The following is a 25,922-nucleotide window of genomic DNA, read 5'->3' as shown; positions in this document are numbered from 1 at the left end:
GAACTAAACGTCGTTATTCTACGACTAAATTATCTCATTGTAGTTAGAGTTAATGCTCGCTAGCTAAAGACTTCCAAAAGCTATATTTATTTTATTTTTTAGGGAACCAAAACTTTTCATCAGCAAATTAATAATCGCTGAAGTGATCACTAGCTATCGCATGACGATCAAAGTTTCAAGTCTATTAAAGTTACAGATACAACGGAAAAGAATTTAACACATACTTTCGTCAATTTGTATTTGGAAAGTTCACCGTGGCAATCAAATCAATCTTACGTGCTAAGTGAAATAGTTGTCTTTTGCCACTAGACTGAGACCACAACGGTAACCAAAATTTTATTTGGTCCATAAAACTTTTGTCGCAAAAATTGTATTTTCTTGTATTAATCAAAAATTGGAGGAGCTATGGGGGAATGCACCATTTGGGATAGTTTTTACTTTTACTTTTAAGCGCTACAAGAAGGGAAATATAAGTCGGGATTATCTAATTAGTATTTAGATTTTTGGTACAATTGCCTCCTTAACTTGTCGTGGTTTAATAAATTACCCCTAAATTTTTAATTTTAGTAAGTTGATCTCTAAACTTGTAAATTTGTTGTAGTGTGCCTCATTCAGCTAAATTTGCTCAAATATTTTATTAGATTTAAGAGATTAAAAGTTGAGATATTGAAAGATTTATGTTATATTTGAATTTGAATGTTGAAATTTTTGGCTGAATATACTTTTTGATACTAATTTAACACAATCGTCGTCAAAATGGGGCATATTATAATAACTTTACAAGTTGAGATGACAACTTGCTAAAATTAAAAATTTAGGGACAATTTACTAAACCACGACAAGTTTAAGGAGTAAATGTGCTAAAAACTCTTAGTATTTAGATAGTTTATGGAAAATAACTTTTAATTTCAGAATAGCCTTTAAGATGTTTGATTAAATAAGTCGAACACTCTTATTTTCATAAAAAGTAATATAATATAAGGATATGTTTGGAATTTAAAATTTATTATTCACGAATAAAAATTTAAAAATGCAAATAAAAAAATTTCATAAATTTGTTTTTGATAAGCACTAACGAGTTGATCTGTTGTAAAAAAACTTATAAAAACTAAAAGTACTTAAGAATATCAACCAAATAAGCTCAAAATTTAAGCCATTCCAAACAGGTTCAAACTGCAAAAATTCTCTTATTGTATAAGATTACTACAAAAAAATAAACGCTAGATTGAATATGACCATATTGTCATAATCTTGTGTTGTTATCAGAACTACATGGAAAATTAAACGTTCATGTGCCTTTATTAATTGTTCTAATTGTGTTATAAATTTTTTCTTCTTTGATTTCACAAAATCATGTTAGGTTACTAATTCTCACGAAAGATTAAATTGTAATTAAAAGGTGATCTAACAATAATTTTATATTCTAACAACCTCCTTATGTGAAATCTAAATAATGAATAAATAATGTATGGGTATTATGTATTAATTAAAAAAGCAAAAGGAACTTGAAATATATTAAAGACTCAAAATGTGATGACAATTTTAAATTTTAAAGGGGATAAAGTGGTTATGGTATCGTTTTGCAATTAATTTTATGTCCCTATATTGATCTTTTGAGGAATGACAAAAAAATATAAAAGATACAGTACTTGAGATATGTATGTATATACATGTATATATATATATATATATATGCTTTATTTGATTGCAATGACCCAACGAGATACATATATTCGGATTAGTCACTTTCTATTTCCTACGTTAGATTCCGGGTAATTTCTAAATTATGTGCTTGAAGAGAAGCCACTGTACAAGTGGGGTAATTCTAAACTTTGAACTTATTCTTCTTAAAAATATGCTTACATATATATTCACTCGATCTAACTCTTCAAAATTATGAAAAGTGGGAATTCAATAAAAGCTTAACGTATTAGAAAAGTATGAACATATATTATAAAGTCCAAATAAAATCACGTACTCAAGAAGACTTTAAAAAGTCTTAAAAGAAATTTAGTGCAGAAGTATATTGGTAAGTAGCCATTTATTGCTTTGATGTTATGCCTCCTAAATTTGTTAGGGGGACCAATACCCAAAACTTGACGATTTTGGTGCCTATTATTTGTGGGGAGGACTCATGAGAGGTCAATTTTCTGTGAGAAGAAGGTCCATTTACTGATCTATATTCAAGCACTGGTTCGATGTCTCTTTTCCGAATTCGCTTTATCCGTGTGGTCATTTATCACCAATAATTAAAGCGTAATATTCTTCCCAAAATTTAGATACTAAACCGCACACTTCATTATAAACCACGCTTATAAAATAACCATGCACGTCAATTATAAGTAAATGGGTGATACTACTAACTCCATGTAAATATTGTTCTTAAGGTAGGTAAAAAAAAAACAAAAAAAAAAAAAAAACCTCCATGTAATTCTATGCACAATACAAGTTTTATCCATCCTTTGAAAGAAAAAAAAAATACAAGATTAATTTATCCATGCGTATATTTAACATGTGTGTTTGTGTTTAGTGCACTTGTCATGATCAAGAATAGGGAATTTGGGTTGGATTAGTAGGCAATGAGAGGACCAGTGAACTTCAGAAATTACATATTTTGCACAACTACTTCTATCAATTTCACGGTCCATATATAGATATACTTCAATTCTTCAAAAAATGATAAGTACAGATTCATAAATATTTCCTTTTCTTTGTTTATTTATTTATTATATGTGTAAAGGAGTTTTTTATTTCTTTTTCCTTTTATTTTTATCTTGAGAGTGAGGGGATTCAAACTCTGCACTTGTGGTGTAGTCGGGTATTAAAGTGCCACAAGGTGATGCCTACTATCACAGTGATTTTGATTGTTGTTTGTTTGTCTTTTAAGTACGGTTGTTTCTTATTTAATTATTTTTTTAATTTTTCTTGTATGTAGTGAGCATTTGGGTATGTATTCTGAATTTCTACATATTTTTATTAAGAAATTATTGTGGAAGATTGATATAAAGGAGAATTGCTTAGCAAATACAAATATAATTGGGATATACTAATGCCTTGTTCATTTCACCGATTCGAATTTTCAGTTCTAGATTTCTACAGTTAAAAGCTCTCAAAAAATGTCACATCTAACTTTTTCTGCTACAGTTAAAAACTCTAAGAAAATATCACATCTCAGTTAGAATTGAAAACTCGAATCCGTAAAGCGAACGAGGCCTAAATGTACATTTGGTTCATGGATTCAAAATCATGATTCAGAATTATTCTCGATTTACGTATTTTTTTTATGAGAAAATATTATAACGAACCACGCACCATGATTCAAATCATGGCACGAATACACCAATCAAACACACCCCTTCTCTCTATAGAAGTTAGTATTTTGATTGTATCAAAAAAATAAATGCAGAAAGAGTTTATATGCACAGGAGGTATGAAAGCGATCGATTAGCTAGTATTCGGCCTGCATTTAAAATGAACATCAAAAGGAAAAAGAAAGGAAAGAATTTAGACCTCCATACAATTATTGATAGTTAGGGATCGTTGCTTTAAATGTGTTACGATACGTACGCATACTGTTCATGAGTGTTTTTCTTCTTTTTCTTTTTCTTTTTTTTTCTTTTTTTTTCTTTTTTGCTCTAGCAAAGTGCTTTAAATAATCGATATCACAATACTTAACTACACGAGTACTTAACATGCATCTTGGAAAGCTAAATTAGCTTAAACAATGATAATGAGAGAAAAGATTTCAGCCTAATTAAACTACTGTGTTCATCATAGAAGTTGTTAGACAATTCGTTGGCTTATTTTTTATTTCTTTTTGCCACCATTTTATCTGTCATGTTCTTCGCCTTATCAGTTGTTTGTTATGATAAAGTATGATATATTAGTCTTTTTTTTTTTTTAATGAATTAACTCCTTCAAACAATCGATCGCAACCACTTAAATTCAAATTCAATTTTTTTGTTATAGTGTTTTTCTTTTACATATAGATCACTCAAATCATTATTTAAATTGTGCAAATTAATACATCTTTAATAACACTTTCGATCTTGAAAGCTAAACGACTATTTTATTATAGAAACTCTACAAATATGTTAAGCATGCGGCTTCTTTGCTTGATACGCAATATATTCAACGACAACCAGCTACGCCTTTTCTTTTTCTTTTTTTTCAACCAACAACAATTATTAGCCCTCTCTTTTTTTTTTTTCCCTAACTACTTTCTCATTTTCTATTCCTTGCCAGTTGACCGTATATGTGTTTTTAAAACAGTGGTTGTACTTGATAAGTTTTGTATACGTATGATAAGATATGTGATATTTGAGATGTATAAGACGAATAGTATATATACAGTGTTAGGTTCATGAAGTCTCGCGTATAATACTTATGAGCATGTACGACAAAGTAATATATTATCCATTTTGAGAAAGTATGGAAGTAATTTTGGAGAGGATAATAAATAGTCTACTTACTCTCTCTGACAAAAGTGGAAATATATATATATAATAAATGCGGGCATAATTTAATGATAATTCTACACCTCACTTTAACATATATAAAATACTATAAAGTTAATCAAGTCTTTCAATCTTAAATTAAAAACTATAAATAAAAAAACAAAACAAAACTTTTGATACACTGGACTTTTATCAATTGGTCATACCAGTGCCTCAAACATTAATTTGTTTCCAATTTAGTGATTATAAATTAAACGGAATAACCAGCAAATTTAGTTATCTGTAAACAAGCGCGTCATCCATGTCCTTAAAAAACATGGTAAAATATCAAACTAATGCGTTTTACGGTGTTTTACTATTACCTTATAACATTAGTGGTGCATTAATTATTATTTTATCATGATTATTTGCTAATTAAAAAGGGATCAGATGGTGCATCTCACGCTCTCATTTTCTTTAGCTTTAGACAATTTCAAAAATCACTCAGGAGTGGCAAGGGCTTCAGCTAGACTCTAACTGGTGCATTAATTATTGATTTATGAACAAGTGGTTCTAGCTATAAGCGCATGAACAGAGCCATTTCTCTAGACAAACGAAAAGAGCTTAACAATCAAGCTTAATTTGGTTTTAGGCCGGTTTGTTTTGTGGCCGTGTGAGTACTCCTCCATGGCTTTCCATAATAGTAAAAAGTTAAGGGACTGTTCTTTTGCTGTTTTTGAGTTAGGTGATTTGAGTGTGAATTTTGAGTTGAGTTTGAGTTATAACTTGAGTTGAAGTTGTAACTTGAGTTTGTGTGTTGGTTGTGTACATTTGAGTTATGGTTTGAGATAAGAATCTTTTTGAGTTTGTATTTGAGTGAGTCAAAATTTGAATTTGAATTTGAATTTAGATAGTATTTTAATAAAAACTCAATGCTGATGGAAAATTTTAATAGGGTATATGGGTGGGGTTTTATTCGTCTTTTCGTTGTCAACGCATAGAAAAAAATCATCTCAATCAGAATTAAAACGAAAAAGTTATAGCATTTTTAAGAATAGAAAAAATACTGTTTATTAATTTGAGTTCGAGTTTCTAAATTTAAGTTGAAGGGGAAACTTGAACTCGAATTTTAGTGTTAAACTCGAGTTCAAACTTAAAAGAATATGAACTTAAATAAAATTATAACTCGAGTTATTTTTTAAAATTTTTAACTTAAAAATAAGGCTGCAGAACAGCCCCTAAATATGTCAGTGGAAGCATCAAGAGCTAGCCCTCAAAGAGCACTATATATCCCTGAACTCATAAAAAGGCATTTTCCGTCTTAGAGTATATAAGTATTGGCCCCCACCCAATAGTCCTCTTCCTCCTACTTATCTCTATATATATTTTAAGATTCCATGTGGTTTTAAAAATGCGTTTGATCCAAAAAAAGTCTTCTCCCTAGAAAGTACTCGGCAAAAGTTCCACTAACCATAGCCATTTGATGATTGCATTATTAACTGCGTGTACCAACTATATATAAAATACATAAAGCTCCATGAAACTGTGAATTTAATTAAAGGGAAAAGAAAAGTACTTCAGTTTTTATAACATTAAATGAAAAAGATTCGTTTCATGTTTGGAAATTATAAATAGAAAATAAATGGAAGAAAACACTACAAAACTAATAGCACAAAATCCAATCGGCCACCAAAGAAAGTGTGCATACAATGTGGAATATCGCAAAGTGCTAATGCTGCTAGCTAGTTAATTTTACAAATATTTTAATACAAAGAGTGACACAACCATTTCTCTCAAAAATTATAACTAATGGAAGAGGCGCAATTAAATCCTTTAAACATCACTAAGGATCAGATTCGAAAATCCATTCTAAGTACTACTCGTTTGGACCCTCATTTTGAGGAGTCTCTTACGAAGACTCAAGCACTTCTTCGAGGAAAAAATGAATCAAAGTGTAAAAAAATAAAAGAAAACAAAAATAAAAAAAAAAAAAAATAAAAAAAAAAAAAAATAAAAAAAAAAAAAAACACTAAGAATTTTAATGGTTTAACATAACCACTGTGGCCCCTTTAGTGGTTACATTTTTATTGAATAGTTTTATACTTTAACAATATATAATACACACTCAAACTCTTCTTGCAATTTATCTCATAAAAGTAAAATGACAAAGTGCTAAAGATTATGACTTTTGGTCCCGCATTAATGAGCCTCATTCCCCTCCTAAATTTTTGAAGTCTCCCCAACCAGTATCTTCCTTTCATAAGGAGATCATGGATGCATGCCTGCATAGTCAGATCGAACTTCTATCAATGCTTATTTCGAATGTTTTGGATTATAGACGGAGCTATGTTTAAACTAAACCGCATTAATGAGCTATGTTTAATCTACATTAAGTTGCAAAGCCCTACTTGCTGACCACATTGAACAAAGTCTCTTGAATTTGTAGTTGCCGATGTGGTACATTCGATACTCTACGTTTAGTTAGAAACTTTTATGTTGTGGATGCGTGATGATATCAAGCATTCTTGAGGTTGTGGCTACTTGTTGATAGCGAGTAGCGTATAAAATCGAGGACTACTTGCCTTGTGAAGCTACTTACGTTGAGATATCTCCTTGAATCCTATCAGAGCCGGTCGTTTAGCAATCGGTTCTTCCACTTAGATGATACTCCAATGTCAAACGGTGCCCTTAATTATTGGTTGAAAAAAAAAAAGAATATTGTTGGTCATTTAAGGTCTTAATTAAATGAGTTTGAAGAAAGGGAATATTTGTAGTAGGAGATGCATTTTTACTTTATAGGTACATTATATTAGTTTTTTAACGATTAAATCTGGGGCGAAAGATGAAAATAGGACAAGACTTGAGATGAATTAAAATTAATAGGTCAATAGTTTACATAAGTTAATAAATATGCTAAATTACTGTTTTCGTCCATAACTTGTCTGGTTATGAACTATAACTTGACAAGTTATTGTCCATAACTTGTCTGGTTATGAACCATAACTTGACAAGTTATTGTCCATAACTTGTCTGGCTATGAACCATAACTTGACAAGTTTGTCCATAACTTATCTGGTTATGAACCATAACTTGACAAATTATGGCCTATTAATTTCTATAATTAAAAATTGGCCTATATACTTTCTTAAGTTTTTCGTATTGGCATATTTTCAACTATTTCCCTTAAATCTGTATATGTTCACATAAAACTGTTTTTACCTAAGATTAAATAACCTTCTCCTCAGCTATAAATGCACCATTAAAAAAAAAAAAAAAAACATATTTGAGCTGTTAGCTTCTATTTTGATCATACAAAGAGTTGACTTTGAGTTGTGAAAATTAAGTTATAACAATTGTGTATATGGATTATGGAATCAAGAATCTATGTATTGCTTTTGTTTTCTAATTACATTTAACCTTCCAAACGATGCTTACTAGTTACTACAGGTTTTCGAATCTCAACGCTATATAATTTTTACCAATTTTTGCTAATATGTAACGTCCACGTGTAACTGATGACTTGGTTAAGAATTAAAATGTATGTATAGGTGTAAGGAGATTAAAATATGAGTTGGGATGATATTGGGTCCCATGTGAGGGGCAACGATTGAACATGCTCCGAATTTTGATGCTCATGGCTAAGAGTTTAGTGGCGTCAAAATCCATTCACTAATCATTACCACTCCCACTAAGCCTCCAAAGTTAAAAACAAGTGGAAAAAGAAATCTCTTGCGTCTATAAAATATGTTCATGGGGTTTGACAATTCTGAACGGCTCTCTTTCATTGGTCGGAACCACCTCACTATAATTCACCTTTAGTGGTCAAAACGTCTAAAGTCACTCTCACACTCTTATGTCTCTTTTCTATATGTTTACACATTACGCACTTAAAATAAAAGATGAAAATGGGGGCAAAACAAAGATGGGGGGGTTTATGAAATTTAAGTGGCAGAAAAATCGAAGTGGAGGATGTGTTTTGAGAGGGCCAAGAGGGAGACCCTCACCAAGCCGACAAATCCCCGTTTGAAGGGTGCAACGTGGGGGTTTTGTAAGGAATATGACTTATGTCACTTTTCTATATATATATTTCTCTCATCTTTATAGTACTCCAAAAACTCATGGTGGCTTTGTGGCTCCACCGCTACCGTTTCCACCACCTTTTGTTTGCGGCAGCCACCTTCTCTCTCTCTTTTTTCTTTTTTTTTGTTTTTTCTTTTTTTTATGAAAACCTTTTGGACCTAATTTCTCATGAGTATGATTATTTGGGCATGCAACATGCGACAACCTTTTTCATTGAAAAGATTTTGTGTCAAATCCATGATAAGCTCGCCTAATGCATAATAATCAAGGACTCTAATTCCCTTTCCATTTCTTTTCTTTTCTTTTTTTTTTTTCCAATTTGTTAATGTATTAAGATTAAGAAACAGTAATCACTTTATCTTGTAAATTTATTTCTTTCCTTCAGCGTAAATTATTTACAGCAATCCTACAAAGTTACACAGATATAGTTGTAAAAAAAAGATCAAATTTAAAAAAAAAATGAAAATAAGGACGTTATTATTCACGAGATATTTCTCGTCACTTGTAAATCTTTAACAATATTAAAGACTCATTTAGTTTGTTATTTGAGTTTTTAATTTAAATTAATATGTGACTTTATATGAGAGTTTTTTACTATAATAAAAAAAATAAAATATAATTATTTTTAAAATTTTTTTACTATAATAAAATTTAAATTTTAATCTCAAATCAGTAAAATATGCGGAACATAAACACGTTGAATTTTCTATTCAACTTCTTTTTATAATTGTCATGGAAAAAATAAAAAATAAAGAATAAAATCAGAAAGATTGAATCCTAGGATAAAGTGGGAAGTGAGGGGTGGGGCCAACTGTAGATAATGAGCTGCTCGGAGCCGTCCGATAAAAGAGCTAAAAGAGCATCTTTAATATGATTACCGGCCGGGAAAGTGGGGCTTAAGGCTTCTTCATTGCGCGCGTGTCTTCCTTTTAAAGCGTGCGAAGACCCGGCGTGGCGTGGCGAGGCCATCATGGCTCGGTTCGGCTCAGCTCGGCTCGGTTCAAGCCTTTCTTCCTTCATTAATACACGCGTGCGCTGCGCGGAGCAGCCTAACATTTGTCAAAAAAAAAAAAAAAAAAAAACCAAAATTTTAAAAAAAAAAAAAAAAAAAAAAAAAAAGATCATAATGGGCCTCCATAATCGCCGGTTGGCTGGGTTGGGCGGCCCACGATTTAAAAAAAAATCCTATCGTATCTATCATCGGGGACTGTTAGTCCCACATGCCACAAGGGCGCGTGGTTTCCAAACGCCTTCAGACACCACGTACAACATATTCCAACGGCTTAACAGCTGGGTTTTGCATTGAAGAATCTTAACGCGTGGGATTGTCATCTTTTTCCCCTTGTGTTGGGAGACAGGGGAGGAAGTTTATGGGGCCTCGATACTAATTAAAATTAAGATTAAAATCCAACTCGAAAAATGAAAAATAGGAAAAGAAAGACATTAATATTTCAGCTGAAATGGAAATTAATTAATTTTGGGCAATTATTAAGTTCCTAGAAGAATTATTGACTGAGATTTGGATCTGCTTACTCACCGTTAGAGGACAAAAAAAAAAAATTATGTTAATGAAATGAAGAACCTACTGCAATATGCAATTTTGTCTTTTTTTTTTTTTTTTAATTTACACAGTTTAAAAGAACCATCTTATTTAAACTGTTAAATTTTTATCAAGTTATAAATGTTCTATTCATTTTACCGATTTGAGTTTTATTACAGTAAAAAAAATTCTCAGAAACAGTCACATTTAACTTTTTTACTACAGTAAAAAACTCTCACATAAAATCACATTTTAACTCAAATTAAAAACTCGAATCAGCGAACTAAACTAACTCTTTGCATATATTTTTCCGTGATTTTGATTGAATTTATTATTTTAGAATATAATGTTTGGAAACATGCTTTGTGGCAAGTTATGTTAAAAAATTATTATTATTATTATTATTATTATTATTTACAGAAAGAGGAAGGTGAGGAGTTTTGGAAAAAATAAAATTGATGTAATGCGTGCGAATGTGACTTATGATCAAACATGAAAGTAACCTTTAGATCTAGAGACTTATATATGTTTCACTTTTTCTTAAAGGGTAACAATACATGTGTGTATGTGTATATATATATATATATTTCAATTTGGAGAGTAAGATAAAATAAAAAAGATGCATGGTACACGATAATAATAACAATAATAATAACCAAAAATGAAAATTGAAAAGGGTTAAATTTCCAATTGCAAAAAATGTCATTTTCATTTTAGGAAAATTTTGACTAAATACATAATCAGAGCCGTTGAAGCAGTTGCTTTTGTTGTATAAAAGGGAAGGACCATTGTTTAACTTGATCCTTACTGATCAGAAACAACGTGCCCTTTCACTTTGAAGTTTGAACTCTCCAAATTCTCTGTCAGTCACCAAAGAATCGAATTGGAATTGGAATACAGGGAATTGGGGTTTCGTCTCTCTCACCTTTTTTTTTTTTTCCCCCATCTCTTCCAATCTCTCAAACTTTATCACTCACTCATTCAAAGCTTTCTTCTTCAAAGCCAAAGAGAAACTTCTCTACACTTTATAATAAATATATATGCACATATTTAGTTACAACTAAGAGCCAAAAGGGGTCTATTTTTCCACCTCCAAGTCCAACTTCTTCTTCTGTAGTGAGAGATTTGTGTTTGTTTATATAATCTATTTCATAAATTTTTAAAATCTTTTTTTCCTGCTTTTGAGGTCTCTCGCCGTCTTTGGGAATTCGGCACTGGCTTTTGTCTGTGCAGATTGTTGGCTGCATTAAAAGTGGATATCTTTAGGCGTAGTTTTTGACAGGGCTAAGGAGATCTGTAGCTGAAGATCTTGCAATTATTTCAACGCATTTAAGTCTCTCTCTCTCTCTCTCTCTCTCTCTCTCTCTCTGTGCATCAACTGTTGCTCTGTACTGGACTCTCTTCTTTTTTTTTCATCGGAAAAAGAAGCTGATAAATCAAAGTCAAGCTGAGAAATAAGATCGTTTTGTTTGGAAGAGAGTGAAAGATCTAGGCTTTGCTTGCTCGCTCGCTCGCTTTTTCTTCGAACTTTAGAAAGTGACATATCGTGCAAGGTAAACTAGTTTGTTGATCTGGTTTTCTCTCTCTCTTTTGGTCAGCCTAGTTCGTGAACAACATGTTTTAGAAGTTTTTTTTTCCCTTTTTGGCCCTCTATTTTATCCGTTTGCTTCTGGATTTCTGTGGGGGAATTTTCTCTGGTATTTGGATCTGGGGTTGTGGTATTTTCTTATTGCCTTTCGTTTTCTGGGGTTGCGTTTTCTTGGTTACATTTGTTTTGTCTCATTAACTGTCTTTTTATGTGCTTCAGATCTACCAAGATTTAGACGTTGCCCTTTTGTGCGAAAACAAAAAGAGTAAAAAAAAAAAAAAAAAAGAGACAATGTTGCCTCAGAAGCAAGCAGAGGAAGCCATAGTCTCGAACTTTAGTGAATCCGATGGACATCATGAAGCCAAGGAAGAAGGGAAAGAAGAAGAAGAGGAGAATCAGTCAGTGTTTAGTGTCAAGACCTTTCTCTGGCATGGTGGCTCGGCTTGGGACGCTTGGTTCAGTTGCGCTTCCAATCAAGTACCATATTACATAATCCCAAGAACCCAATTTTTTCTTTTGCCCAAAAAAAAAAAGAAAACCTATAACGTTGTTTTGTTTTTGGACATTTTTGTAGGTTGCCCAAGTCCTTTTAACACTGCCGTACTCGTTCTCTCAACTGGGTATGCTCTCAGGACTCATTCTTCAGGTTTTCTATGGTCTGCTTGGAAGCTGGACTGCGTATCTCATCAGTGTGCTCTATGTTGAGTACCGAAGCCGAAAGGAGAAAGAGAATGTCAGCTTCAAGAACCATGTCATACAGGTAATAATAATAATAATAATAATAATAATAAATGACAACAACAACAATATAATTGATCATGTAATGACACTAATAATCTAATAATTTTTTTTTAAAAAGAATTAGTAAAATAGTTGTTCATACAACGTTGTGATGTGAATTTCTCACCACCACCAAACACCTAATCCAAACAAAAAAGAAAAAATCGACAATAAAACTTATCAAATATTGTACTTGCAGTGGTTCGAAGTGCTCGATGGGTTACTCGGCCCTTACTGGAAAGCCTTGGGGCTTGCCTTCAATTGCACTTTCCTTCTATTTGGATCTGTCATCCAACTCATTGCTTGTGCAAGGTAAAATGTTATTTTTCTTTTTTACGTGTATTGAAAAACAAATAATCGTTTATAATACGTAACTGGGTTTTGGTGAAATAATTTTTGAGTTCTATTGTTGGTGATCTTCTTTGACCGCAGTAACATTTACTACATCAACGATAATTTGGACAAGAGGACTTGGACGTACATCTTTGGAGCTTGCTGTGCGACAACGGTGTTCATACCCTCTTTCCACAACTACCGGATTTGGTCTTTTCTTGGCCTCGGGATGACCACTTACACTGCTTGGTACCTCGCTATTGCTGCTCTTACTCATGGCCAGGTATAATAAAATAAAATAAAATAAAAACAAATTACACGACTTCTTGTTCTCGTTATAATCATCTCAAACTCATATTAATGTTTCGGATCTTGAAACCATTATTATGATGGACCCTTTTTTTTTCTTTTTTATATCTTACGCTTTTACTTTTTGGGTAAAAAGTAAAGTGGTTTAAGGTGAAAAATTAAAAATTTGATTCTTGTGTTCTAGGCTGAGGGCGTTGTACATTCTGGTCCGACCAAACTTGTACTTTACTTCACCGGAGCCACCAATATACTGTACACCTTCGGTGGTCATGCCGTGACTGTGTAAGCTTTTTTTTTCTTATTATATATATATATATATATATATATATATATATGCGCGCATGCTTCAATACATACATATATATGTATAATTGTTTTTTTTCCCCTAGCTATAAACCTCTGATACTATTATTTATAATTATCTTTTTATATTGAGAGATTGATAATCGATTAAAGAGAATTTAGACGTACTCTTTTAATGAATTTCACTTTTAGGATTGAACTCTAAACGTCAATTTTTTTTTTCTCTTAATAACTCTAAACCTCAATTTACATATACACACACATATAACTATTAGATATATAACTCTTTTTATTACGCACATATATATTTATATAACTCTATTAAAGTTCTAGCTTTTCCATCATTACATTTGCATGTTATATTATTGCCACGATCAGATGATGATCGTGACGGAAGAAAATACCTATTTGGCTGCTTTTATCAAATATTGTGTGTAAAACTTAAAATAATTATAATTTAATAAGAAAGTTTTATTAGTACAATAATTTTCTAGAGATTTTTATTTGCGATCGAGAACAACTATTTTTTATAACGAACTACTTGATAGATGCTCTTTTTAAAAATTAAAAGAGTCATTTTGTCAATTTTACTTTGCTCGTGATTCTAACAAATGACCATGTAACATTTTTAACTACAAATTTGTACATACTGTAACCTAAAACGTTGTGTCTTTTATTTCAAAAAAAAAAAAAAAAAAGTGTTGTCTTTAGATTTTACTGCACCATGATTGTGATTTTTTACCTGATTCGGAACATGCATTGGATGTTAATTAACCGGGAAAGAAGAATAAATTAAAATTGTCATTGAGTTGGTATGATTACAGGTTGTCTTTATCACTTGTAAGCGAGAAATTCCTTTGCCTCTGTGGCGCGTAATGTTCGTTCTCTGTCATACATATAGCGAAGAAAAATGATAACAAAACAAAATAAAGTTTCAGTTTCAAGAGTTATAAAGATCATTATATATCGGGGATCTCTACCACCACCATCTCCATCTCATCCCAACTACAAATATGTTGAAAATATAAATCTAAAGATGATATTGAACTGTGGTTGCCAAATTCCATGACAATATATATATTCATTCATGGACGGTATCACATTGTTTTTTGTTTGCTTCTCTCTTGAGACGTGGATGGATTGGAAATATATATTGTTGTTATTTTATTTTTATTTTATTTTTTTTGAAGGAAAGATGTTATATATTTTTTTTTTTTTTTTTTGCTGTTCTTTTCTTCTTGCATTTGTTTCTACACGGCTTCTCTTTGCAGCTTTTGCCGGCCGTCTCGGTGTTCGAGACCCACAGACAAAATTATATATATTTGCTCCCTCTTACCACTTTTTGGTTTACTCAGGAAAATAACATATTACCTTGTAACCCCAACTCCTTCCACTCCCGTGGGAAAATTTCTGCACAGTAAAACTGGTCCCAACTTTATCAACGATTAGAGTTTTTTGTTTTCTTTCGTCATCTCTTTTCAGCTGATATATTTTAGTTTCTTTTGTCTTTTACCCAAATGCATAATTTCTCCATCATAGTCATGAGACTAAAAATTATTTTATAGTCAAGTGTTAGCTGGAAGTAGGAGAGAAATGACATCAGGGGCATTATCGTAATCGTTGGTGGAAGCTGCTGTGTTAATTAAACATGTTACTAATAGTCCAGTGTTGTCCTTTCCTTGAGCTCAGAATAGTTAATTACCCAATTTGGAACGACCCATGATTAAATGGAATTCTGGGTTTTGGAACTGTACTGTTTTAAAATTAATCGTCCTTTGTATTTATTTACAAACGTTTCAGGGAAATCATGCACGCCATGTGGAAGCCTCAGAAATTCAAGTACATATATTTGCTGGCCACACTCTACGTTTTCACACTAACACTTCCGTCAGCTGCCTGCGTTTACTGGGCCTTTGGGGATCAACTCCTCAACCACTCTAACGCCTTCTCTCTCCTCCCCAAGTCGAGATTCCGTGACGCCGCCGTTATCCTAATGCTCATTCATCAGGTCAATCGATTTCATCTTTTTATTTGTCACACAATATCTAGCCTTTAATTTGTTTATAATCCGTCCATACCAGTACAGGTTATGTCAGTTTTGCCTACTTTTAAAAAAATTGCATTTTTTTTTAGATGATTTAAATTAAATTTAGTATTTAGAAACATACACAGAGAAGAAAGCTCCCGTTAAGAAATAGGAATTTTTAAGGTTTCGTTTATTTTACCGATTTAATTTTTTAATTCTAATTTTATTACAGTTAAAAGCTCTCATATAAAGTCATATTTAACTTTCTCTGTTATATTTTTAGCGGACGTTTAGTTCATAAATTCAGAACCGTGATTCATAATCATTCTCGATTTACGTGTGTTTTTTTTTTTAGAGAAAACACTTTATGTAATAAATCATGAACCATGATTCAAATCATAGTTCGAATTCCCCTACCAAACGGAACTCTCACATAAAATCATATTTAAATTTAAATTAAAAATTCAAATGAACTGAACAACGAGACCTAAAATTTTAATAACCAAAAATGGTTAAAAAAAGGAATTTCATGTTTATATGTATATCTGACAAGGATTCAATTGGACTTTTTTGTGCAGTTTATAACATTTGGGTTTGCATGTACGCCTTTGTACTTCGTGTGGGAGAAGGTGATAGGGATGCATGACACAAGGAGCATCTGTTTAAGGGCTCTGGCTAGACTGCCAGTTGTCGTACCAATTTGGTTCTTGGCCATAATCTTCCCCTTCTTTGGGCCCATTAACTCAGCTGTTGGGGCTCTTTTGGTTAGCTTCACCGTCTACATTATCCCATCTTTAGCCCATATGCTAACATACAGAAAAGCCTCAGCTCGACAGGTAAAAATAAATATGTTACCGTACTTTTTTCAACAAAAATTAAATTTTTTTACTAGGAACAGGGCCTAAAAAAGTAGTAAGCTTCGTGCCCAAAAAAAAAAAAAACAAACAAAAACAAAGAAAACATTAAGGTCTCGTTTACTCGGTAGATTCGAGTTTTCAATTCGAGCTGAAATGTGATATTTTCTGAAAGTTTTTCACTGTAGTAAAAAAGTTAAATGTAATATTTTTTTAGAGTTTTTTACAGTAGAAACTTAAAATTAAAAACTCGGTGAAATAAACTCGGTCAAATTATATATATTCGATATGGGAAGAAAAGCTTTTTATATTTTATAGGGTCTAAATGCCATGTAAAATAGCCAAACAATTAGAGCTGGTTGTCTATTCGTCTCTCACGGTTCGTTAGCATGGTTTCTATTTACTAAAATAAATGCTCGAGACTTTTGTAGGTGTTTTGGTAAAAAGAAGCTAATAAAACGAAACATTGACAAATGTGACTCAATTATGTCGGAAAAACTGATTAACCTAACGACACTATAAGACTACTGATTAGTTAACTCTATTTACCATTACTGTTTTTCACAGAATGCGGCAGAGAAGCCTCCATTCTTTTTACCAAGCTGGACGGGGATGTACGTGTTGAATGCCTTCGTTGTTGTTTGGGTGCTTGTGGTCGGGTTCGGGTTCGGCGGATGGGCAAGCATGACCAACTTCATCAGGCAGATCGACACCTTCGGGCTCTTTGCCAAGTGCTACCAATGCAAGCCGCCAACTCATCCGGGGAACGCCACTGCCGCGGCGCACCCGCATCACTAAAAAAACAACCTTACTTTGCCGGACAGACTTTCTCCTCAAATTCTCTCCTCTCATATTTTGTACCATACATGGGGAAATAGTAATATTTCCCCTACATGTTATGTGTGCTGTTTTTTTTTTTTTTTTTTTTTTTTTTTTTTTTTTTTTTTTGGGGGGGGCCTCATTTTTTTTTTTTTTTTTTTTTTTTTTTTTTTTTTTTTTTTTTTTTTTTTTTTGGGGGGGGTCTTTTTGATTTTCTAATTTTTTGTTAAATTAGTTGATAAGAAAAATAGTGTGTTGAATTGTGATGATTCCTTTGCTATAAAAGCATGGGCTAATTAAATTAAAGATATATATGTTTTAGGTTCTTATTTTTTGTCATCAATTTTTTTTTTTTTTTTTTTGATATATAGTTTGGTTGGGAGATGATATTATGAAAGATTTTGTTGTTCATGTTGCTATAACTTGCAGTGTCATTATTACTAGCATGTTTCCAAAGTTGATTATAAAAATGGATAAAAGAGTATGGGCATGTCTGGTTTTTTGAATGCACCGTGGACAAACCTCTTTGTGGCTCTAAAAAAAAAAAAAACAAAAAAAAAAAGTAGATTCGTCTCTGAAACTTTGGCGTGGGCCCCGCCCGAATCCCACATGGGCTGCACAAGCTTTGCTCTGCTGTTTGTCACGTGCCACTCTTTACTCCTTGATATTCTCTCTTCAATCCCACATGTGAAGATGCATATCATACATGAACCTCTTTTATGGTTTCATACTCAAAGCAGCACATTATAGCTCGATATTTGGTTCATTATCCAAAAGAAGAAACCCCACTTCTTTTTCTTTTTTTTTTTTTTTTCTTTTTTTTTTCATTTATGTCCTTGACCCTTTATTAAATGAGGGTTCAATGTATATTCTTCTTGCGGACGCCCAAGTTCATGTCATGTTCCACGCCGAGCTATTTAATTTAGTACTAAAAAATTATAAGGAAACGTTGTTCAGTGTTTGCTTTGAAAACCGCTGATTGACTGATTAAAAATTTAAAATCCTCCAGCAAAAATGAAAGTTTTTCTTCTTTTTTAGGGAAAAAAATTGTGAATTAGAGGAGGGGATAAGTATGCACGCTTTTTAACCGTATCTAATGCAAATGCCAAAGTCAATATGTTATTTTAATTTGTTCTTCAATTCATAACACTACGTCACATGCTATACTAATATGTTGTCATAATCGTTAAGTTTTAAATAATTTTAAACAACTAATATTGTAATAATCAAACATTAATACATCAATAAATAAGAATTAAATGCTATCTAGTATTAAATTTACCACCAAGTATAACATTTGCGAAATTTAACACCAAGAATAACATTGTTTGAAAAGTGATTTTCCTATTTAAATATCAAAATTCAGCATTAGCACATTGATTTGGCATTGCATTTGGAATGCTCTTAGTATATTGTAAACTATATGTGACCATCCCGGCATTCCGCAATCAAATATTTCACCTCCCATACTTCAAGTGTTAGTATCTCAAATAGCATCCAATCAACCATATTATGCTATGTCATTACATGACCTCTTACGAAAAAAAAAAATATCTAAAAGTTAGATAAAAATTGTCCAAATATTCTGCATAGTGTGAGATAATATCATTGATTATATACCATTAGGATATCAAATTTGCACAGGGTTTGATTTATCAGATGGACCAAAAATTTTTACGTACTTGAGTTGAGGGATTTTGGAGATTTTCCTTTATAGCATCTCTGTAGCAGTAACACCACTGAGTTTGTTTAAGCGCGTAGCCCTTAATCCTTATAGGACTAATGCATGTGTTAAGAGTATTTTGCTTGCTTTTGCTGAATCAGTACTTACACAATTTGCTTAGATCCATGCCACTTGGATCCTAGTTAACAACTTGGTGCATTTGCTTTGCGTTTGTCATTCCTTGTCCAACATAAATGCCATAATTAGGCCTTATGAGTTGATTTTTGTAAGGAAAAAGTATTTTTGCAATAAAATAAAACAATAAAATAAAAATTTGTAATATAAAGAATGCTCCTTATAGGTTCTTTACAAGGTTATCAGTGATAATTCACCTTCATACCGGTGGTAGTATACCGTGTTACCAATGATAAGTTGTTGTTATGCTAGTAGAAGTAGTCCACCGTCTTATTTGAAATCTGGGTGGTTTCATGCATTTAACCCCCTCTTGTAGAATTTATGTTAAAAGCAAATTGAAACAAAAAAATTAGTATGGTCATGTGGTATTTCTGAACGTTTAGTAACAAATAATTTGAAAAAGACCACACAACTACATTAATCTCATCTTTTTGATATGTATAATTTTTAACTAATTGGATTAAGCGGGGATTGATTAAGAATTTTTAGTGTAAGAGTTTTTAAAATTTAAGAAGCAAACTAAGAATGACCATAAAATTAAAAAAAACGTAAATAAGTTGTAACCCTAATAAGAATAATAATAAAGGTGGCTCTATTGTCACTCATTTAATCTACTCTTCACACACTTTTTCTAAACCCACCCATTACCTAAAATATAAATTAGATTATTGCTTTTTATACACCCTCACTATTTCAATGTCCTAAACATGAATCTTTTTGTTCTTTCCACTAGTCCATATATTCATGGCCAACCTCCAGCTCAACCCTTTCCATACCCATCTCCTTAATTATGTCATTAGACCACTAAGAGTTTTCCATAAGCACCAAACTTTGCACAGTAGGCTTATTAAAAAAGAAAACTTGTACACTAGTGAGGTTGGCACAAAGGATTAGTATAATTATCACACTGTTGATCCCAACATTTAATAAATGTTTATTTTGATAAAAACAAACAAGTGATTGTGAGATTACTAACAAATTAATCTTGAGTATATTTAAGCCAGTTTTTCTCAATTAGATTATAATCAACTCAAGATATAAAAAGAAATAGAGCTTGAAAACTTGGAAAATACGCAAGACTAGTATCTCATAGGTTTGTATCCTCAACTAAGTCTTGTATTGAATGTTTGAGAATTTTCTCAATTCTTATTTTCAATGGTTATGCCTTATGTACACGCACTTTAGATGTTTATACCTTATAAAATTGCATAAAGATTTTAAGAAAAGTTTTCCAAAGTGATTAGAAAAATATTTCTGATACTATATTTGGTCTTTATATTTTATTAAAATCAACTTCTTTTATATGTATCTTTGTAAGTGTCAAAAATTGGATAGGGGTTGTGTCCACACCATCTGGTAGCCTAGTTGGTTACTTCAGACATCTTGCAAAGTATGGAAAACTGGACGAGTCTATAGCCTCTCTCTGTATGGTTGACCGGTAGTGTTTACGGTCACATTTGGAACCTTTCGGACCATTTGACAGTGATCTCAAAGGGACATTTGATTTCTTTCTCATAATTAAAATCATTTTCAACTCTTAAGCTGTCAAGAAACTATAGAAATAGCTCCCAACTTATCAAAGATTCAAACATACTCTTTCAAGTTTACACAGCATTAATTTTCTCATCAGCACAACAGTTGGTAATATCAGAGTTTGGTGCTCATATATTTTGAAAAAAAAAAAAAAAAAAAAAGTTCAACAATCTTGAGCATAATTACTCAAAAGTTTTCAAAAGCATAAAAAGTCACTTTACTAATAGACCCCTTTTTAGTGTGATTGACTATATAATTGTTTGAAAGTTAGAATGAGAACTTTTTTACAATCTATTGACTATGTATTATAGAGAATTGCTGAACATGGTCCTTATGTATTAAGGAGGTTGCTTAATCTAGAGTGCAATTGAACACCTGAAATTTTAATTGCAGAAATAATTTTGGCAAAAATTCGTGGTAAATTTGTAGGTCACCATTCACCAAGCAGAGAAATGATTAGAAATTTGACTTATACAACTTACTACTTAAGGCTTAAGTGTGATTAGAGGTGGGGTTTGATCCTTTAATTTTCATTTAACAAATGTTTCGTTGGTATATGACCATACTTACTCTTGCTTATTTTATTTATTTCAGCATCCCTATAAAATATAACTTTTTGTAATAGATTGATTGATTCTATAGTGATTATCTTTCATTGTTCTGGATCCAATTAGGGTTTTTCGATGACACGGTGACTAGAGATTTTCTAATTTTGATGGTATCTGGTAGTTTATTGGTGGTATCTTATAGATTACTTTTTTGGCCATTGGGGTATAATTTTAATAATCCATACGGTAGATAGAAATCAATGGACTAATATTTGTGGGTCAAATATATAAGAGTGCCTATTTAAAGAGGTGTTTATTTGGTTTTCTCTAAAAGAAGTTGGGAAAAATATAGTTACATTACAGCGTAACCCAACGATAATTATGCACACTCAATGGTAGATTTTAAGTCTTAGATTGAAACTCCTTATTTTTCAAAGATTGAAACCCCTTTTTTTTCAAAAGTTTTTTTTTTTTTTTTTTTTTTTTTTTTTAAAAAAGGTAAAGAAATTGAGAATTTTAAGTGTAAAGTCTTTTCTACGCATCCAAATTTTTGTCTAGTCAAAACAATTTGCAATTTAACATTGTTAATAGTTAAGGGCCGTTTGACAGAGTTTTGTTTTTATTTTTAACCAATAAAAGAAGAGAAGTAAAAGTTATGATTTTTCTGTAAGTGTTTGGAACAAAGAATTTAATGGGTTAAAATGATTTTTAATTTTCAAATAAGCAATAAAAGTGTTAAAATTAAGTTTATAATGCATTAATTAAACTCTTATATAAGTTTTAAAGTCTATTCAGAAGTATTTTATTTAAAAGTCACAATTTTCTGATTTTGATTATAAGCTCTTCTGAAAAGTCAAAATATTTCTAACAAATCTTTCAAACACTTCTAAAAATAACTTTTAGACTTAAAAAACTAAAAACAGCTTTCAAAAAGCTCTCCTAAACAGGCTCTAAGACTGAAAGATTGGGATGATTTTTCAAAATCAGTAAGGCATAGCACGATGGAAACCAATAGAGACTCCTTTTGCGACTGAGTATGAGAGGGAAAGGGAAGTGCAGTAAAGCCAATCAAACTGAAGCGAAATGCGAGTATAATGAGATACACAACATTGTAATTGAAGCTTTAATTTAAACTTGGCACCAAATGCCCTTTTTACAACTCTTCCATATGCACAACATTACATTATAAATATAATACACTCAACTGTATTGCAAAAATTAAAAAAAAAAAAAAAAAAAAGAAAGATGTGAACTCTGCATCTCAGACTCGGATGCCTTTTTGTCATTCATCCGAACGGCAACATATTAACCTCAACCAAACTTACCCTATAGAGTTATTTGTGACGTTTGGTAGGAGGATTCGTACCTTAATTCGAATCATGATTCATAATTCGTTACAGTATTTTTTTTCATAAAAAATACACGTAAATCGAAAATAATTTTAATCTCATAATTATAATACATGAACTAAACGTTAATAACTAAATTTTATGTAATTTTTAACAACTAAAAAAATAAAATAAAAAAATATTTTTCCTTTCCTTTCCTCCCAATTAAACTAATTGGAGGATAGTGTGGAAAGAGTTGTGGCAGAGGATGTTCTCGGGGACTGTGACATCTGCTTCAAAGCCACTATTGGCAAAATGCTGGTTTTTCTTCTTTCTTGTTCCTTAACGAGTTCTCCGGCAAAATGTTCTATTTTCTCCAAGTTTGAGTTCCCAACTATCTTCTTCCCTTGGAATAGTACGGACTCGACGTTTTTTTGGGCCAACATATTCTCTGTTTGTGACAATATGTCTATTTTCTTCTTGGGCACTTTTGCATTTTCCCAGCCACCTTGGTTTTTAGCTATAATGCCGTTCCCCTGAAATATTTTTAAATTGGAATTAAAATTTTGGATATTTATTAAAAAAAAAAAAGTGCACTCTATGAATTGGAAAAATAATGTAAATATGGCTCCATTAAAAAAAAAAAGTCATAATTATTATATTTAAAGTAGAGCGTGAGAGATATACCTGAATGCGAACATAATTATTCGTACGACACTCTCCAAATGCCATCGAAACTGCCTGATCCACCTATAATATTAAGTCAAAAGAATTACAAATAATTAGGTTTATATTATAGTTAAATCAGAAATCATTGCATTCATTACTAAAATAAAATATCAAAGGAATTTTTCTGGCTGCAAAAAGGACAATGAGGTTATCATTCTCAAAAAAAAAAAAAAAAATCGTAACAATAATCTCCAACTCCAACCGACAAATCCTTTTACAGAAAAATATAAAAAAAAAATTCGATTATATTTGGGTCCGTTCACTTCGCTGATTTGAGTTTGTAATTCAAGTTGAAATGTGATTTTGTGTGAGAGCTTTTTACTAAAGTAAAAAAGTTAAATGTGACTGTTTCTGAGAACTTTTTACTGTAGCAAAACTCAAATTCTAAACTCGAATCGGCGAAATGAACGGGGCCAAAATTTGTTGGTTCTTTTATCATGGTGCCCCCCAACCACTACTGTGTTTTAATTTAACACTTAGCAATTATTGAAATTACCATAATTTACTATTTCCTTTATTAAACTACAATTAAAAATGTGCTTAAAAGACAAAAGAACAATACAAATTCAAATAGTATATTCTTACCAAGTCAGAAGTTCCTTCGCCGGCAAACTTGATTAGCCGCCCCGCGGTCGCAGGAGAAGAAGTGACACCGCCCACACCAAATTCCGACTCTCCATTCCCAAGTGAAATTACAATAAGATCCTCCACGCCATTACAGAGCGGGAACTCTTGCTTGTTGTTCAAAACGTGCGTGATCGCCGCAGCCGTCGGATTGTGCATCGCGATCCCACCATCGACGGCTAGGATCCTCGTCCTCCGGTCCACCGACCTCACATCCAACGCCCCGCCCGTAGCCGTAGGATCGGCCGACGTGGCGGCGCAGACGTCCCTCATCTTGAAATCGTAGCCGTCCATCTCGACCGCATCGGCGCGGGAAAACAAAAACGGCGTGCGAGAAGAAAGGTCGTAGCAGGGGATCAGCACCGCCTTCAACGTGTCCTTAAGAGTACATTCCCCAAACACCTTTCCGAACATTTTCTCGACCTTCTTCTCGGATCCGAAAACTCGCCGTAAAATTCCTGCCGGCGAGGGGCAGGATATCTTCCGGCGATTCTTGACCATGAAATTGAGGGCCTCTTGGGCGGTGAACAGCGGCCCGCCCTCCCTACTCCGGGTGAAGAGAAGGGCAGCGAGGACACCGCCGGCACCGGAGCCGGCGACGACGTCGAAGTAATCGGCGATGGCAGCATTTGGGTTTCCTGACTTATGCCGGAGGGAGGACTCGAGACGTTGGAGTGAGGCGGCGGCGAGAATTCCCCCGGTGGCGCCGCCTCCGTCGATGCTGAGAATTCTGACCTTTCCGTTCTGCGCCGGAGTGGGAAGCTTAGTGTTACGATCATGGTTAGCTTTGCGATGATCATCGTAACCGAAGAGGAATTTGTTCTCCAGAATTGAGAAGATTTCGTGGGTGAGCTTGTCGGCTTCGTAGTTTGAGTCGATGTTGAGCATGGGAAGTGTGGATATTGCCGCCATTTTTGCCCTAAAATGGAAGTAAGAGAGTTTAAAAAAAAAAAAAATTTTGAGGAGAGAGAGAAAAGTATGTAATGGTGTTGTTGTCGTTGCTGCTGCTGCCGCTGATGAAATTAGTATGGATTGAAGGGGATATGGGGGCTTTTAATAGGTGTGAATATGAAGAAGCATGTGTGGACTGAGTTTTGTGTGCGCGTTTAATATTTTATCAGTGATCTCATTTTTGTGAGTTGTGACTACTACACCATCTTGGAACATTCCCTATTCCTCCCACGGGTGGCTGGCTACTCTCATTCGAGCTCTCTACTCATCTCGATAGAGTTAAGTCCGACGCTCACATAAGGCGGGCTTCGTTAAGTGGATAGATAAAATCCAACTTAGTAAGACTCGACATTTTTTAAGAGTACGCGGTTTTATTTTCATCGTGAATTTCCATTCAGTTTGTTAATTTAAATTTTTAATTCGAGTTGAAATGTGATGTTATGTGAAAATTTTTTACTGTAATAAAAAAGTTACATGTGATTGTTTCTAAAAACTTTTTACTGTAACAAAAAAGTTAAGAAATTATTGACATTCTAAAACAGTGGTCCATATATACCCATGCTTAGTTAGAGTGAAACTTATGATCATACGACCAAAACTGGTTAATGTGCAGGAAAAGACGATCATCTCCTTTGGTAATGGTTTGGTAGGAATACTCCATTTTTAATGCCGACTTAACAGATAAATTATTGTTTTGAATTTGTGTGCATGGTTTCCACAAATATTAAACGACATTCTTCAAGTAAAAAATAACAAGTAGTTTTTCCAGCGAGTTGATATTGAAAAACAAGTAGAAGAGCATCTAGAGTACCCCGGCTATATATTTTTACGAGTTAGTCAGAGCATCTCTTGTGTAATATTAAATTAGTGCTAATGTCAATTTTTGATATTTAATTAAAAAAATTACTCTCAAATTTAATGTCATTTTAAAATTAAAAGATTATTTTTAGTTAAGAAAAAAGCCACCAGGTACGTATGCGGGAGTCTCTAGGATAGTGTTAGGTTAAGTCTGTAATTTGACACCTGTATAGGAATAGCCACGGGGAGGCCTCATGGCACTCTATAATCAAGAACATGATCTTCAAATTACCCATTTCATTCAGTCCGTCAACATTGCACTTCAAATATTACATAAAAATTTCAAAATGATACTTTCCCCTTATATGGATTTTTATTCCAAATAAATCCCAGCGTTAAAGTTTAGGTCATGTAGCATCATGCGCACTTTACAGTCCAACACTTATAAATTTAAAAACTTGATAATTATGAAAAAAATACATTTA

General features: G+C 32.6%; 2 protein-coding genes across 2 annotated transcripts; one reads left to right on the top strand and one right to left on the bottom strand.

The window, feature by feature from the left end:
* The first annotated feature begins 10,876 nt into the window (after positions 1-10,876).
* Positions 10,877-17,154, top strand: LOC21398679 (auxin transporter-like protein 2). Its single transcript, XM_010111334.2, has 9 exons — positions 10,877-11,609; positions 11,864-12,121; positions 12,219-12,404; positions 12,624-12,736; positions 12,857-13,040; positions 13,251-13,348; positions 15,170-15,377; positions 15,974-16,231; positions 16,817-17,154. Exons 2-9 carry the CDS (start codon positions 11,936-11,938, stop codon positions 17,045-17,047), a joined length of 1,464 nt encoding a protein of 487 aa, XP_010109636.1. The 5' UTR covers positions 10,877-11,609; positions 11,864-11,935; the 3' UTR covers positions 17,048-17,154.
* A 5,411-nt stretch (positions 17,155-22,565) lies between these two features.
* LOC21398678 (patatin-like protein 3) lies at positions 22,566-24,756 on the bottom strand. Its single transcript, XM_010111333.2, has 3 exons — positions 23,650-24,756; positions 23,023-23,085; positions 22,566-22,871 (listed from the first exon to the last, which is right to left on the bottom strand). Exons 1-3 carry the CDS (start codon positions 24,598-24,600, stop codon positions 22,566-22,568), a joined length of 1,320 nt encoding a protein of 439 aa, XP_010109635.1. The 5' UTR covers positions 24,601-24,756.
* Between the last annotated feature and the right edge of the window lie 1,166 nt (positions 24,757-25,922).

This window comes from Morus notabilis, unplaced genomic scaffold (genome assembly GCF_000414095.1).
Source record: "Morus notabilis unplaced genomic scaffold, ASM41409v2 Scaffold751, whole genome shotgun sequence".
NCBI lineage: Eukaryota > Viridiplantae > Streptophyta > Magnoliopsida > Rosales > Moraceae > Morus > Morus notabilis.
The sequence above is the reverse complement of the archived record's forward strand: the minus strand, read 5'-3'. Positions and strand labels throughout refer to the sequence as shown.

Excerpts from the sequence above, each read along its gene's own strand:
- LOC21398679 (XM_010111334.2), top strand. The coding sequence starts at position 11,936 with ATGTTGCCTCAGAAGCAAGCAGAGGAAGCCATAGTCTCGAACTTTAGT. Across the intron at positions 15,378-15,973 it reads TCCTAATGCTCATTCATCAG|TTTATAACATTTGGGTTTGC; the intron begins GTCAATCGATTT and ends TTTTTTGTGCAG. Across the intron at positions 16,232-16,816 it reads GAAAAGCCTCAGCTCGACAG|AATGCGGCAGAGAAGCCTCC; the intron begins GTAAAAATAAAT and ends TGTTTTTCACAG.
- LOC21398678 (XM_010111333.2), bottom strand. The coding sequence starts at position 24,600 with ATGGCGGCAATATCCACACTTCCCATGCTCAACATCGACTCAAACTAC. Across the intron at positions 23,086-23,649 it reads GCGAAGGAACTTCTGACTTG|GTGGATCAGGCAGTTTCGAT; the intron begins GTAAGAATATAC and ends TTAATATTATAG. Across the intron at positions 22,872-23,022 it reads ATAATTATGTTCGCATTCAG|GGGAACGGCATTATAGCTAA; the intron begins GTATATCTCTCA and ends AAAATATTTCAG.